Raw genomic sequence first — 17,236 nt, forward strand, 5'->3', positions numbered from 1 at the left:
GGGTTATACTGTGGGGGAGGGACATACAAAGCAACAAAGAGATAATCTTATAAATGCGTTAGAAACAAATGCATGAAATAAAAAAGCATTAAAATACATATATAAGGGTTCATTTTTCTAACATCACATTATCTGACCTTTTCCGCTTGACTCATACATATACTAGATATTGCATATAAGGGAAACCATGGGACCTATGTTTCTTTGGGCCTGGCTTACTTCACTTAATATAATTTTTTCCAAGTTTTTCCATTTCCTAACAAATGGGGCAATGTCATTTTTTCTGATGGAGGCATAGAATTCCATTGTGTATATATATATATACCACATTTTCTTGATCTACTGAGGGGCATCTGGGTTGGTTCTATATCTTAGCTATGGTAAATATGGTAAATAATGCTGCAATAAACATAGTTGTGCTGGTAGCTTTAGTGTGGTCTTGTTTGTAAACATTTGGGTAAATGCCCAAAAGTGGGATTGCTGGGTCATAGGGGAGGTCTATGTGAAGTCTTCAGGAACCTCCATACTGCTTTCCAAAGTGGTTGAACAAGTTTACACTCCCACCAATGAAGTAAGGTTCCTTTCTGTTCACATCCCCTTCAGCATCTGTTGTTGTTAGAGTTCTTGATTATAGCCATTCTAACTGGGGTGAGGTGGTATCTCAATGTTGTTTTGATTTGCATTTCTTTTATGGCTAGGGAGGTTGAGCATTTCTTCATGTGTCTATTGGCCATCCTTCTTTCTTCTTCAGAGAAGTTTCTCTTCTTTAGCCCACTTATTTATTGGGCAGTTGTTTCTTTGAGGATTTGTTGTTGGGGGATTTAATTTTTTGAGTTCCAAGTATATTTTAGATATGAGACCCTTGTCCGTTGTATGGCTAGTGAAGAAGAAGATACTGTTTCTAAGTCTTCATACTTTTCTAAAAAAAAAAATCCTAGACAAATGCTATTAACTAAACTAACTCTTCGTTGTTTGTCCTCACCCCAAACCCTAGCATCGTTGGTTTTAGTTCCTGTCCTTATGAATTATCCTATCTTAGATCCTCCCTCATGTAAATAGAATCATACAGTCTGTAGTACTCACTTAGGAGAAGGGTGGCAAGACCTTTCCATATTGTAGCATGGATCAGCATTTCATTCCTTTTTATGGCACAATGGAGCCTTTTTATGGCTCCATTGAACTTATATCCCACATATTGTTTATCTGTTCATCTGCTGATGGACTCTTTGAGTTATTCCCCTTTTTTGGCTGTGGTGATTAATACTGTTTTTCCACTGATGTATAAGAATCTGTCTGAGTCCCTGTCATCAATTTTTTAGAGCTGATTACATTTCACCAGACATCGCAAGTATCCAAGAAGGAAGGAGTAGAGGGTATGCTAGCATTTCTTCTTTTTTGCACTGTCCTTGCAATCTTTCGTATGCTTTTTGTGAACAAGGACCATACTAGGTTCAAGTTCAGCCTTCAGTGAGAACCTAGGATAAGTACTTCCTAGGTAGTCATTGTATTCTTCCAGCCTTACTCTTGTTATAGGAGGTTGTAGGTATTGTCATATATCATTTTCTTTTGGTTCATTAACATATGTTCAGGGGACAGAAGACAACTCAATATTATTCTTAGCCAGATGTAATTAAAGAAGCAAACTTTCTCATGCGAGAAGTCCTCTGAAGTAGGTAAAACACAATTGAACAAACATGCTGAGATCTTGCTATATACTAGATACCCTGCAAAATGTGTAATTTCAGAGCACTTTAAACCTGTTGGAGTGTTTTTCTAAAAGAGCTTCCTTTCAAGTGAATCTCTTCTCTTTTTAACACAGATCATTGACATAGATCATTGGTTTTTTTTTTTTTTTTTTAAATTTAAGGCCTTAGTAGCAACATTTACCATGATTTGGAAACAAGAGAATAAACATTACCCACAGTCCCACTGTAATAAAAGCCTATTTTCATTTTATAGTGTGAGTCTGAGGGTTTGAACTACTCAATAATTTAGTTGGAAAATAATACTCTGGAAGCTTTTGATGGTCATTATTTTGAAAATAATTATTTCATAAAACTAGAAGTTATAAATTTATGGTGTTGAATTTTCAGGCTTATTCTGTTCAGTGAATCAGGATACTATTCTTGGTGGAGCATCAAAATTAATGTGCCATCTTTGGGGTCTGGGCGGTGAACCGATGGCATCTTCCTTCCCAGGAAGGTGTCTAGGTGTCTAGGAGTATCCACCTTCAGTGACTGAGGTGGTGAGGGGTTTTTGTTGTTGTTGTTGTTTTGTCTTTAGGGGAATAGCTATCTGAGGTTTCTAAGGCCTGGCAATGAGGCGAGAGGTCAAATATGGACAGAGTCCACTTGTGAGCACTGAACAAGCCCTATAGATGGTAGTGCTGACTGTTGGGGGATTTAGTGAGGGCAGTGATCTAAGAGGCCAGAAGACAGCATCCATTGTGAGTTTGGACTTCAGCTGGGCTTTCTACAGGATTGGAAAGGGGGCTAAAGAAGATGTGTTACAGGACCTGTGGGCCGGGATGGGCAGAAAGGTTGGCCTGTTGGGAGAGGTTAAGTTGGGTCTGAGGAAAACAGCTGGAAAGGCATCCCATACATGGTGCTCTGCTAATCACACCTGAAGCAGTGTTAGCTGCCTCTCCCCTATCCTGGGCTTTGGAGCTGGGATGGTCTGGTAAGAGGGTAGGTTTGAGGCGGATGGATCTCAGGGGGATAGGGCAAAGGAGAGAAATGTCCTCTCTGTGAGGTGGTAAATCACTTCTCTGGGTTGGGATAGCATGAGTGGAAAGGAATACTCGTGTGTGTGTGTGTGTGTGTGTGTGTGTGTGTGTGTGTGTGTGTGTGTGTGTGTGTGTGTGTGTGTGTGTGTGTGTGTGTGTGTGTGTGTGTGTGTGTGTGTGTGTGTGTGTGTGTGTGTGTGTGTGTGTGTGTGGTGGCCCCAGTGGAAAGATCGCTAGGATTTCCTGCTAGAGAGAGAGAAATCAGGCCACCACCCTGTTCACAAGTGGGTAAGTCAGGACTGATTTGGAGATGGTAAGTTGTTTCTAGAATAAGATTTATTGTGTGTTTACTGTGTGCCCAAGTGAGATTCTAAGTGCTGTGTACACCACTTACAGAATGGGTGCAGTCCTGTAGGTAAGGAGCCCAAGACAGAATGGAGAAATAATGTGTCCAAGGAGTACAAGTTTAGTAATTGGCACAGCCCTAGTGCAAGTCTAAACGGTTGGTCTTAACTAAAGAGCCTTACTTTTTATCAATAGCTACTGTTTAAAAATAGCTAGTGTTTATTAGTAGCTAGCTTTTAAAACATCTCCAGCCCTGTTTTAAGTTCCTTGCCTGTGTTACTCGTTGATTCTCATGAGAACTCATGAGATGATGGTATTGTTTTATACAGTTTTCTCATGGTAATTTGGACTCCGAGTTCAAGTGACCTGCCTTAGGACCCACAGGCAGGACTTGCCTGTATTGGAAGATCTTAAGAAGTCAGTAAAGCTTTCCTGGCATCCAGTGACTCATGCCTCTAATCCTAGCTACTGAGGAAGTTGAGATCTGAGGTTTGGGGTTCAAAGCTAGCCTGGGCAGACACATCCCAGAGACTTATCTCTAACCAGCAAAAAGCCAGAATTGGCATTGTGGCTCAAGTGGATAGAGTACTATCCACGAACGATAAAAGAGTCAGCAATATTTATTTGTGTGGACACATAATAATCTGTATATGACCTCAAGAATGACTCATGGGGAAATCTGATGGAAATATAAATTGAAATATTGCAGTATAAATTCTTTAAGAATTTTTGGATCAAATTTACTGTCAGTCTCATGAGTCTATTCACTTGATACTAATTTGTTTTTTTTTTTCTTTTTTTAAAGGGATAATTGAAATAATAGCATCTCCTTATTGCTGTCTCTACTTGCATTATTTAACACTGTACCGCTCTGATAATAATCTCAGCCATTTTGTGTCTTTATTCTTACTGCTGTGTTGGGATGCAGAGCCTGGTGGACACAATGAGATGCTATCACACTGTAGCATCGCCCATGTTGGTATTTACTAACATTGAATGATTGTAATTGACCCTACTGTTATCTCCAGCTAAGAAAGGCTGTCTTTTTTTAAAATTTAATTTTATTGTCAACGTGATGTACAGAGGGGTTACAGTTACATATGTAAGGTGTACATTTCTTGTTGAACAATGTTACCCCTCCCTCATTTTTCTCCCACTTTCCCTCCCTCCACCTTCTTCCCCCAAGTTGTAAAGTTCATTTCCACCGTACTGTCTCATGAAAGGCTGTCTTTTGATCTGGTATGTACTTTGCTTGACTCCTTGAGGCGCTGGTTGTATTTTGGGATGGAATGGAATAATTGTCTGAAAACAAAGGGAATTGAGGCTGGTCATCTACATATATACCTGCAGGACACAATCCTTCCTTTCTGTTGTGCACCTTTGATGTGTCCCTTCCTAGACTCTCTTCCTTCTGACTTCATGTGTGAAATATCAGCTTGCTCTCCTTTTAAACCTTGTTCAGTTACAGGTTTATTTATTTATTTTTTTCCCAACTCTGCTATAGCCATTCAGTGAGGTTGACACGTGTAGCTTATAGCCTATAAACAAATTTGAGGACCAAACAAATTTCCACTCAACTGAAACTGTTGTGCTGTTGGACTTCCAGTGGTCTCTTTGTAACCATATTGGAAAAATTTTGTCAGTTCTCTAGGGCCCATTAACCCTATCTTCCTTGTTACTTCTCTCTAGCCTTTCTAGGACCTTCCTTGGGTCCTCTTCTGATTCTTTCCTATTTTCCTCTGGGCTGGTATTGACTCTGTGTGTGTGTGTGTGTGTGTGTGTGTGTGTGTGTGTGTGTGTGTGTGTGTGTGCGCGTGCGCGCGTGTGTGCATGCATGCATGCATGCATGCAGTACTATGGCTTCAACTCATGGTGTGGCTGAGCTTTTTTGCTCAAGGCTGGCACTCTGTCACTTCAGCCACATCTCCATCTCATGCTTTTGGGTAGTTAATTGGAGATAAGTCTCACAGACTTCCCTGCTAGCACTGGCTTCAAATCGACATCCTCAGATCTCAGCCTTCTGAATATTTAGGATTATAGGCAATAGGTATTGCCCTTTGAAGTTGGCTCCATCCTGGCTTAATTAACACTACAAATCAGCCCGTACTATGACTATCCAAATTTCAGATTATAAGCAACCCACAACTGAGAATCTAAGCAGGTCTTTGCTGTCATATCCCGGTCTTTTTCTGTTTCTCACCATCCTAAACTTGTAAGTTCCTCTATATGTGACTGTACCTTGCTGCTTTTACCTACTCCTCCCTTTCCTCCTCCAAAAGACTGACTCAGGTCAGTCTTTGTCTCCACCATGGTATGTGTATGGAAGGGGCACAGAGCCCATGCACATAAGCCATTTCCCCCATGATCTTGCAGAAGTAGTTGAAAGCTGTCCCTCAGGATCTGTACAGTTCTGCCTCACCCAGGGAATAGGACTCCTGTCCTCATCACTGCTGTCATCCATTAGTCAACCTTCTGCCTTTCCATTGCACTGTAACATCTTCTTCATTCAATACTATCTTATTGATCTTTATTCTTAACTACTTACAATAAGTTCTCAAATTTGCCTATGGACCCAGACTTCCACTCCTTTCCTGGGACCTGAGTGATTCTCTGACATCTCACTATGCATTGTCATTTTTCAATGAAAAACTTTAAGTCTCCCAGTCTCTGATGCATTTCAGGTACTTATACCCAACTTCACAGGGCCTGGTTTTGTGTGACTTGGTTGTACCTCTCCATGTCTCCACAAGGAACCCTGGATTCCTGCCAGGCTCATTGTTGCTACAAGGACCTCATGTGACAACCTCAGTGCCAGACCTTTCTTCTTGCCACCTGCTTCTCCTCCATCCCTTTGCTTCTGAAATGATCAGGGGCTATCGCCCACTTCTCACCTTTTCTTGTTAAAGTGTAAAAACTTATAGCTTTAGTTCACTTATTCTGCACTTGAGAAGTTGACTCTGAAGCGAGAACAAAGACTATGGCTCACGCAGGCATGTCTTTCCCTCCAGCATGTAGCACAATGCTTTTGTGGACCATAATTAATGGACAGCTAATTGAATATGTAAATTTTCTAAGGTTCAAATTTCAAATTGAGTCTTAACAGTCACATCTTGATAAACTAGATACATTGATTTCCTACTAAAGGAAATCTTAGGCAAGCATTAGAGTCATTAAGTTGAAATCTAACATGTAATTCCAACACTTAGGAGACTTAGGAGGGAGGATTGAAAGTTTAAGGCAAGCGTGGGTTACAGCCCTATCTCACAAAACCAAACCAGAGGCAGAGAGCGAGAGAGAGAGACAGAGAGAGAGAGACAGAGAGAGAGAGACAGAGAGAGAGAGAGAGAGAGAGAGACAGGAGGAGACAGAGAGAGCCAGAAACAAAGAGGTGTGGGGTTGAACCTAACATAGAATATCAAATAGATAGAATATCTCATGGACTGATCTTAAAGGTTTGTCATTTTCTGTTTTATTGTTTAGCGTCTGCGAATAGTTCTCTTTTTTTAACAAAAAGTTAATTAATGGTACTAGTTTTTGAACTTAAGGCCTGTGCTTTCTAGGCATTATACTCTATCAGTTTGAGCCATATCCCCAGACCCTTTTGCTTTATGCATTTTCAAATAGCCAGGCCTGCTTCTATTCTACCAAGAGCCTCCTACTTAAACTTATAACATAGCTGAGTGACAGGTGATCTTTCACCCCCCACATGCAATTTCATGAACTGCTCCCTGATGCTGGCCTTGATCATTATATCCCAATCTCCTCCTTCTGGGTGGCTAGGATTACAATTATGAGCCACCATGCCTGGTGGTGAATAGTTCTCCTTTGATGAACATTGCCATATAAAGAAAATTATATGGAAATGAATGAATTCTGAAGCTTGAAGCAGTAGCCAAGATGTGCTGGCCACGTGTGTTCCGGCAATCGCAAGATCTGAGGGTGGCTGTTGTTGTTTTTTGTTTCCATGGTTTGAGATTTTTCTGTTATTCCTAAGCCAAATATCAGCCTATTACTGACATGACGATGGCCTACAATCAGAGTGGAAACTTGAACCAGTTGTGTATTTAACCCAAAGAAGTCAGGGCATATGGCTAGGCCTGCCTTCGACACCAAATGTGACCCTTAGGACTAATTGAAGATTGCAGAAAATAACTTTCTAAGTGAACTTAAGAAATTTGAAACAGAACTCTCTTTCCAGCCCTAAATAGCTGAGGAACATTGTCCTGTTTTTATTGCAGAGCACACAGAAGATGGAATTCAATACAGAAGAAATGCTTTCTTATTTAAACAATTTGTTTTTCCCCTTCCCCTCCACAAATTATACCGACATCAAATACAGTGAAAGCAGGGGTTATACTGTGCAGGAGGGACATACAAAGCAACAAAGAAATCATCTTATAAATGCGTTAGAAACAATCGCATGGAAGAAAAAAACATTTGAATACATATCTTAGGGTTCATTTCCCTAGCATCACCTTATCTGACCTTTTCTGCTTGACTCAGATATATACTAGATATTGCAAATAAGGGAAACCATGGGACCTATGTTTCTTTGGGCCTGCCTTACTTCACTTAATATAAGTTTTTCTGAACTTTACAACTTTGGTGCGGGGCGGGGGGGGTGGGTGGGAGCGGGGAGGATTGGGTGGGAGGATGGGAAGGGGAAACAAAGGAGGAGGCAACAATGCTTGATAAGAAATGCACTCATTATCTTGCCCATGTAATTGTAACCCCTCTGTACAGTATTTTCACAATTAAAAAAAAAAAGAAATTCTTTCTCCATGGAAGATCAGACTCAGCATGTTCCTTGTTTTTCTTGGCAGACTTTTCTCAACCGTCTGTGAGTCCAGGAGAACCGGCTTCCCCATCCATCGAGCCAGCACAGTCAGAGTTAATAGTCAGCGCAGGTGACACCATCAGGCTGATATGCTCCGATCCCGCCTTTGTCAAATGGACTTTTGAATCCCTGGATCAGACAAGTGAAAATAAGCACAATGAATGGATCAGAGAAAAAGCGGAGGTCACCAACACAGGCAAATACACATGTGTCAACAAAGATGGCTTGAAGAGTTCCATTTATGTGTTTGTTAGAGGTAAATGCTCAGCTTCATGTGACGCTGTGACTTAGAGGGCTCAATATCCCATTCCTAATTATAGATAGCCTATAGGTAAAATTTTGTTGGCTAGCTCTAGAAAGCTTTCGGTCATGTTTGTCCTCTGGTTTTCTCCATCTTTTATGGTGGCTTTGAATGTGACCCCAGCTGGTGGTGTACAAGGCTGTGGTACTTTTCCTAATGAGATTATAGTATGTGTAGCTCATTTGTCTGGGTGCATGGAGTAAACCCTGACAATTAATTATGTCCTCTGGGAAAGCTGCGTTATTGAGATACTAGATATTCCCACTTAGTAAAAACATGTTAGAGAATCAGAGGCCTCTCAAGGCCTAAAAGATCAGGACTTCAAAAGATTTGGCCCTCTCCTATGGAATAAGGTCCAGGAAAGCAACTCAGTCAGTTCAGCATCCTTTGTCTTACACAAGTTCTAAATAGAGTTGATTCTTCTTTTTTTTTTAAAAAAAATTATGATTTCTTAGAAACAAAAGGAAAAAAATGTGACAGAGGTACAGGCTTCATTTCCTATGATAAATCTAGCAATTTACCTGTGCTTTTACAATTTTGTTCAGATGAGGTTAGCTAGGTTAGGGCATATAGCTTGTGGTTGATGTAAAAACTGAGCTATCCACGTTATGGGGGAAGCAGAGTCCTGGTTCTAGTTCTTCACTGTCTTTAAGAAATGGTCTGAAAGCCTGGTGTGGTGGTGCATGCCTGTAATCTAAGCTACTCAGGAGACTGAGACCTGATGATAGCAGTTCAAAGCCAGCCCAGGCAGGAAAGTCTGTGATACTCCTATCTCCAATTAATCACAGAAAAAGCTGGAAGTAGCACTGTGGCTCAAGTGGTAGAGCGCTGGCCTTGAGCAAAAGGAGCTCAGGAACAACACCCTGGCCCAGAATTCAAGTCACAGGACCAGCAACTAACTAACTAACTAACTAACTAACTAACTAACTAACTAACTAAATGCCTGAGACATAAGGACCCTGTATCCATAATCTTGTGGATGAACAGTGTGGCATCATACAGATAGGAGATCTGCTGTCTCCAGAGATTTGAGTTCCTCATCTTAGTACTTAGATCTAAAATGATTTGCTCTGTCTTCCTTAGCGATGGATAGAGGGACAGGATTATGCAAACGCTGGTATGCTTTATCAGGAGTTATTAAGAGGACTCAGAAGATTGCTATGAATTGACTATGCCTCTGCTTAGTTTATCAGCTGTCCTTTTCTATGTGGGCAGCTGAGAAGAAATGCACACTCAAAAGCTCCAGCTTAGCTTCAGGGTATAGTTCATAATTGTTGGTGACATTTGAGAAGGTGGTCCATAATTTTCGGATGGTAATGACTGACTTATTATTCTTAATAGGATAGACACACACAAAAACAAGAAAACCACTGGATTAACCAAATCACTCAGAGAGCTCACAAGCTTTGTTTTATGGGAAAGTCATCTATAAGCTTGAACTATCCGTAATTGTAACTTACTTAAGTAATCTATGCCACAGTGATAAAAGAAGCCACATGTAGTTGATGAAAGAAGACAAGCATAGTTGGAAGGGTAAAAGTTTAGACAGAAAAACAGCCAACAGTGACCTCCAATTCATACTTTGAACTTTTTTCAAAGTTAATATATTTCAGTAAAGTTAAAATACTTTTTTTTGGTGCTATTGCCAGGACTTGAACTCAAGGCCTTACACTCTTGCTTGCTTTCTCACTTGCTTAGCTGGTACTCTACCACTTGAGCCATGCCTCAAGTCTAGCACTTTTGCTGCTTAAGTGGAGACAGAATTGACTTTTCCACATAGGCTGGTTTCAAACCTTGATCCTCATATCTCAGCCTCCTGAGTAGGTAGGAATACAGGCACAAGTCACCAGTGCCTAGCTTAAATTCATTTTAATGAGAAAACTAATTTTCAGACAGAAAGGACAATCTAAAAACAGAACTTTAGTGTAATCCATTGGCCTATCCCCTCTTCTGTGTTTACAGCTGGGGGTAACAGGCTATTGTTAGGCTTTGCATCTATGAGGTAGGTCCTCAGCCATTCCTTGTTAGTGACCAGTGTCCTGGCCTAACGCTTTGTAGTGCGCCTTCCACTCAAAAGTGTCCTGGCTTGGGCAGTAAAGTATCTGCCATGGTATTTCTGAAATTTACTATCTGTTCTCATGTGTTGAAGTTATTTCCCTTCCAGAATTATCAGTTCCTTTCAATGTATTCAGGGTTTTCTAGAATCCCATTAGAAACTGAACAATCGGAGGCCTTTCAGATCTGGACAGAGTCCTACATAGAGGAGTCAGAGGAAAAGACATTTTTCTCTGCCCTCACCATGAGTCATCAGACTGGCTTATTTTTAACTGATGTGTTTAGGACATTTATATTTGTTGTAGAAAAAGAATAACTATTGTAATAAAGTATTACCAGAGTTGTAAGAGCTCAAAGTTTAATATCAGTCAGACCTAGGTTTGGGTTTCTGCACAGCAATTTCCAGGCAACATATGTAACAACATAAGGAAAGACCTGTTTCTTCATCCAGATCAAAATAGTATTTTGAATGGTACAGGTTGCAATATCTCCTGATCCAGAAATCCAACACCCAAAATGCCTTAAAACTTTCTGAGCATTGACATGTTGCTGGAAAAATTCTAGATCTGGAATTTTGAATTCTAGAGCTTCATCAATAAAATCTCTGCAGATATTCCAAACTCAAAACTGTAATAATATCTGAAACACTTCAGATCTCAAGCATTTCAGATAGATCTCTGATCATGTAGAGACACTCTGAAGAGTTAGATAAAATGTGTGATGGTCAAAGGTTAGTGCTTGACACTTGGAAATTATTTAATAAATGTTCACTTTTAATTGTTTCTACTATATGGATAGAGTTTGCTTTTGTTCACACAGGAAATAAGTTGCTTGGGCCACTAGGGATTGCAGTCATGAAAAGCAACATTTTAGGTCTTTGAAAAATGTTTTCACTTAAAAAATATTATTGTTTGATATGCTTATAGATCCGGACAAGCTCTTCCTTGTTAACCTTCTCTTGTATGGTAAAGAAGATAATGATACACTGGTTCGCTGTCCTCTAACCGACCCAGAAGTGGACAATTACTCCCTCAGGGAGTGTGAGGGGAAACCTCTCCCCAAAGACCTGACGTTTGTCCCTGATCCCAAGGCTGGCATCACCATCAAAAATGTCAAGCGAGCCTACCACCGTCTCTGTTTCCGTTGTGCTGCAGAGCGAGATGGGAAATTGGTTTTGTCGGATAGACTTGTCCTGAAAGTAAGAGCAGGTATGGCCCTTTCCTTTCCTCTTTTAATGATAGGAAAACCATGTCAACCATTTCTTTTCTCTCTGACCTACCTTACTATTGGCGATCACATGGTTTTCATTAATTCACAGCTCCTAAAAACCTAGCTGCTTTTGAATTCATCCTTTCATAGTCCCAGCTTCAATTAATAGATCCATGACCATTGTTGGCTAAGGTAGGTATGCCTGCCTGAGATTGGCATTTAGAACATACTGGGATGGTCATTATATCTGCTGACTTAGGATATCCCAAAGTGTACCCACCTGATAGAAAGCTTTAATTATACTGTTTGAAAAGATTAGTGTACAAGTAATTCATTCTGTGATTCATCATTAATACCTGCATTGACTTTCTTTTTAGCTAATCCATTTTCATACATCCTCAATCTCTGAGATCTGAGAAGGAAACTATAGCTATAGTCTGTTATTATTATGACACCAAGTAGGATATTTCAGTAACCAGAAGATAAAAATCTGGATTTTATATCTGAGATTATTTAATCGACAGCAGTTGGTATTCAGCTTTTTAGTACAGTTTTTTTTTATTAAGACTTTTGAAAAGGTATGCTCATTGAAATTAAGGAACATTTTAGTTAACTTAAAAACTGAGATTTTCAGAGACAAGCAAGATGTTATTTGTACGGTGCCTGGGAAAGATGCCTGTTTGGTTAGAAGGATGTAATTACTTTTAAGTCACATTCCATGAAATCACCCAAGGTTGTCTGAGGTAAAAACGAAACCTGCTTCACTATGCTGGGTTCTTTCCTGTCTTGAAAAAGCAATTTACCAGAATCATTGCAATCTCTTAGTAGCCATTCCTATCTTTTCCCCTCAATATTAATGAATTTACTTGAAGGATGCATGGTTTAATTGCTAACATCCTTTGTAGTGTCAATCTTGGGGCTTGAACTCAGGATCTCCAGCTCTTGTGTCACTTTTTCCACTCAAGGCAGGCAGTCTACCACTTGAGCCACACCTCCATTTCTGGCCTCTTGCTGGTTAATTGGAGATAAAAGAGTCTCTATCATTTGTCTGCCCAAGCTTTTTGGCTTCAAACTGGATCTTCAGATCTCATTGTCATGAGTAGCTAGAATTACAGATATGAGCCACTGGCACCCAGCTGCCTGTCTTCAGATATACTTTTTATTTTATTTAGAAGATAGTGAAGTCAGCTGTGCACATTTGAGCAAAGATTTAAAAAGGCAAGCTAAAATTTCAATCAGTAATAGAAGAAATTGTTTAAATCCATTTCTTTTTATTCTAGCCATCAAAGCTATACCAATTGTGTCTATATCCAAACCAAGCTATCTTCTTAGGGAAGGGGAAGTCTTTACAGTGATATGCACAATAAAAGATGTGTCTTCTTCTGTGGGTTCCATGTGGATAAAGGAGAACAGTCAAGTAAGTGAATTGTTTTCCTTTATTTGTCTCAATATTTTGTTCTCTGTGTAAAGATTTTTAAGGTTTTCCCTTAAAAGCATGTCCTAGGGTGACTCCAGTAGTATGTTTATCTTTTGAAATTATCTGAAAATATATTCATATATATATTGCCTCTATGTATTTCCACATATACATTTTTTATTATTGCTATTTTAGGGGTACCAGGACTTGAACTCAAAGCTTCAGGTTTACTTAGCTTGATTGTTTATCTGGTGCTTTACCACTTGAGCCATACCATCAGCCTAGATTTTTAAAATTGGAGATAGAATTTCATGGACCTTTCAGGCTGGCTTTCAAACTTTATCTGTCACATTTAGGTGTGAGCCACCAATGCCTCACCGCATTTCTTATTATTGAGAACTATCTTCTTGAAATTTATTCTGAAAAAGTTTTACGTAACTCTGGCCTCATGTTATTATTTAATACTGTTTCTTTGAATGACTTCAATAGATTTTTTAAATGGTTAACTGTACAAATATCATTAAAATTATTTTTCTGCTCAGGCTAAGTAACTTAAGATAGTAAAAAAGTTTCCCAAGTTTTTCCCCTCCGTATTTACAAAGAATAAATAAATGGGTCAGATATGAATCAAGAAGCTTTTCTGTCCCCAACAGCATAGCCTAATCATTTGAGTGATGAGTGTTCTATGGATCTGGTTTTCTCTTTTGAAGCGCTTACCTGAGATTAGATTGCTAATGGTCCTTTATTTGTTTCGGTTGCTATTAATAACATGGTTATCTTCAATCCAAAATATTTGAACATGTTTAGGCTCTCATTCACTTAATAAATGGATATTGAATCACTAGTATTTGTCAGATAGTGTGTTCAACATATGTTAAAACTCAATACATCTTAGCTAGGCCTTTTTTAAAGTAATCTCTGCTATCTAGTTAATTAGCTACCAGAGGCTTCTCTTCATTACCATGTATGTATACATTACCTTGGAAAAAAGAAATACTCTTTATACTCCTTTTTATATCTCTTCCTCCTCTACATGCCTTATATTTAGTATTGGCAATTTCATGCCCGGTTAAAAAATGATTTGTTAAAAAATAACCATGATGATTAGCGTAACTTAGGGACATGGTGATATATTTGTGTGGACCCATGATGGATACTCTCTTGCTCAATGAAGGCTGCTTTGGGGAATGGATTGTATGAGAGACTTCTTCCATACTGATGGCTCAGAGAAATAATTTTTAGTTTCTATGTCATTTAAGGTAATAAAAAAGAATAGCTTATGTATGGCTTTTTGGCTAACCTTACTGAACACAGTCTCATATTAATTGGCTTTCTCTAATCCTTGGTTTCAGATGATTTAGCCCATGTGTGTTTTGAGCCTCTGTATAAAAATTAGCCTTTTTGAGATGAGAAATTAAATTGCCTCAGGTGATTTGTTCTGAACCATTTTTCCCAGGAGCCCTGCATGCTATTCCCAATTAATCCTCTGGTGCTGTTAGATAAGGCTTTAGCGTTGGGAGCTCTTTGGGGGAAAGCCCAGTGTGTACATCCAAGGGTTAAAGCAAACCAAGTCACGTGCAAACATGTAATGTGTGACTTGCAGATGGCACTCGTGGCTCTTTGCCAGAGTTCACCCATGAACACTGTATTGATATTCTTTGGCTTAATTTGGAATACTGTTAGTACTCTGAAATTATTTTAAAGTAATAATGTTTGATCCTGACCATTTAGGATAAATTTACCTCAATGAAATGTAGGATAAATAAGTTTTTAGAGTTGTTAAAATTTATTGAAGCATAAGATAGTTTATCCATCATGTGTTAATCTTGGTTAACTTTGCTAATGCTTCTGAGCATTGGTATTTGTATTTATTCCTATTTCCAATCTTGACAGTATCCTACACCATGACCTTCAGGATTTAGATTTTTATATCACCTCACTGAGGACCAAGCTGTCCATCCAGCATAGTGTTCCTGCGCAGTGCCCTATTGTAGACTCCAGGCTTTGACAAGTGAAAGAGAGATACTTTCAGTCCAGAACTTAGTATCTATCTAATCTACCCATTGTCCTTCTGCTTTTGGAGAGTCTGATGGACAATGACCACTGTCACTTTACTTTGAAGCTGTCATTTGACTTGGTCATTGCATGTTCTTGTTCATTGATATTCTACAGTGGAATGGCAGATTTCAACCAGTCCTTTGAAGAGATTCACAGAAGGAATGGCTTCAGGTCTACCCGGTGTTCAATGCTGGCAAGATCTTACAGGCACATTTGTTCCCTCACACTTTCTATAAGTGAAAGCTAATGCTGGTGGTACTTTTGACTTGCTCCCAAACCCAGCAAGTTAAGAGGACAGCCAGTTTCTCTTCTTTTTCTTCACCTTCAACCGTCAACTTTTATGTTGCTTTTTTGTTTCTGGTACTAGGATTTGAACTCAAGGCCTTGCTCTAGCAAGTTCCTTACCATTTGAGCCACATTCCTAGTCCTTGTGTGCTCATTTTGATGTTAAAAAAAGTTTCAAAAGTTGGGATAGAGTGTGGCTGGCTCAATGATACAATACTTGGCTACTGTGTGAATAGCCTTGGGCTTCATCTCCAGTACTGAATAAGAAATTCCTAAGTATGATAGTACTGGGGGGGGGGGACTAACTTTAATCCTTTGTTTATCACTAGCAGTACTTGATAGTATGCACGAGTCTCATGATTTTAAATTTTTTCTACTAGATACATTATAATAAAATAAAAAAGCAACCCAGAAAAAGTAATTTTAATAATAATGTTGCCTTTGGTCCATTATCCAAATGCCATCATTTTTGTTAATTAGATATTTTGCATTTTTTCATGTTCAGTCATTAAAATCTGGGACATATCTTTTATACATTCATAGCATAAATCAGTTTGACTCCATGTTAAGTGCTCCATGATCACAAGTGGCTTGCTTCTCCTTATAAATCCTACATAGCCCAGAGCTTTTCATATTTTGTCCATATATTGGTCCATATTTCTATATTTTTTTCATATTTGTGTCCCCCTTCCTCTCAGTTATGGTGGCAGTTGTAAGGTAATTTTTTTAAAATTCTTTTTCTTTTTTCTCCCTATACTGGGGCTTGAACGCAGGGCTTGGGCATTGTCCCTAAGCTTACTTTTGTTCAAGGTTAATGTTCTGTCACTGGAACCACAGTTCCACATTTTTGGTGTTAATTGGATATGAGGTTAACAGACTTTCTTGCCTAGGTTGGCTTCAATTCTCAGATCTCTGCCTCATGAGTAGCTTGGATTATAGGTGTGAACTACTAGGGCCCCCACTCAATTTCTCCTTCTTTAGGTAACACAAATGCTTATCTTCCACACAGTCATAACTTTTATTGCTGTTTCCTATGTGCTTTCAGATCACTTTGAGTTACCACTATAGTCAACATGTGAAGCTCTTCTCTTAATTTCCTAGATTTTTTTTTTTTTTTTTTTTTGTCGGTTGTGGAGCCTGAACTCTGGACCTGGGTGCTGTCCCTCAGCTCTTCAGCTCAAGGCTAGCACTCTACCACTTGGGCTACAGTGCCACTTCTGGCTTTTACTGCTTATGTGGTGCTGAGGAATCGAACCAAGGGCCTCGTGCATGCAAGGTAGCACTCTACCACCGAGCCACCTTCCCAGCTTCTCCTAGATAATATTTGCTAGAGTAAATTAGAGGCTATGAGCATCCTTCAAAGCTGCTTTCTACAAGGATGGCTCTAACAGATATCACTGGCTGATGGGTTAACTATGTTATAGCCACCTGGCCAAGGAATCACCCTTGATATTGATCTTTGTCATCAACAACTGTTTTCCTTCCCTCCCTCCCTTCTTTCCTTCCTCTCTCACTTCCTTCCTTCCTTCCTTCCTTCCTTCCTTCCTTCCTTCCTTCCTTCCTTCCTTCCTTCCTTCCTTCCTTCCTTCCTTCCTTTCTTCCTTCCTTTCTCCCTCCCTCTCTCCCTCTCTCCCTCTCTCCCTTCCTCCCTTCCTCCCTTCCTCCCTCCCTCCCTCCCTCCTTTTTTCCATCCCTCCCTCCCTCCCTCCTTCCCTCTCTTTCTTTCTTTCTCTTTCTCTTTCTTTCTCTCCCCTTTTCTTTCTTTTTTTCACTCTTTCTTTCTCTCTTTTTCTCTCTCCCTTCCCCCCCCTCTCTTTTTGGTCTAGATTGATACATCTATATAGATATAGGAGGTATGTATGAGGGTTTTTTTTTGCATTGTGATAGGAATGTACACACATTACATGAAATTTGGAAGATACAGTAAGCCGTGTCCCGCTCTGCTTATCTTTTCAATAGTGTTGCTCTTATTTATATTAGGGTTTTCTTATGATATTTTAAGTG

At 39.5% G+C, this 17,236-nt stretch overlaps 1 protein-coding gene across 2 annotated transcripts in view; it reads left to right on the forward strand.

Annotated features, from left to right (window-relative positions):
* Kit (KIT proto-oncogene, receptor tyrosine kinase) overlaps positions 1-17,236 on the forward strand; it is an 87,418-nt gene that overhangs the window by 30,409 nt on the left and 39,773 nt on the right. For both annotated transcript variants that reach the window (XM_042678399.1, XM_042678400.1), the window contains exons 2-4: positions 7,894-8,163; positions 11,190-11,471; positions 12,753-12,889. In XM_042678399.1, coding sequence (XP_042534333.1) covers positions 7,894-8,163; positions 11,190-11,471; positions 12,753-12,889 — 689 coding nt within the window. The remainder of the gene's footprint in view (positions 1-7,893; positions 8,164-11,189; positions 11,472-12,752; positions 12,890-17,236) is intronic.

This window comes from Dipodomys spectabilis, unplaced genomic scaffold, assembly GCF_019054845.1.
Source record: "Dipodomys spectabilis isolate Male_0828 unplaced genomic scaffold, ASM1905484v1 ptg000043l, whole genome shotgun sequence".
NCBI classification, from domain to species: domain Eukaryota; kingdom Metazoa; phylum Chordata; class Mammalia; order Rodentia; family Heteromyidae; genus Dipodomys; species Dipodomys spectabilis.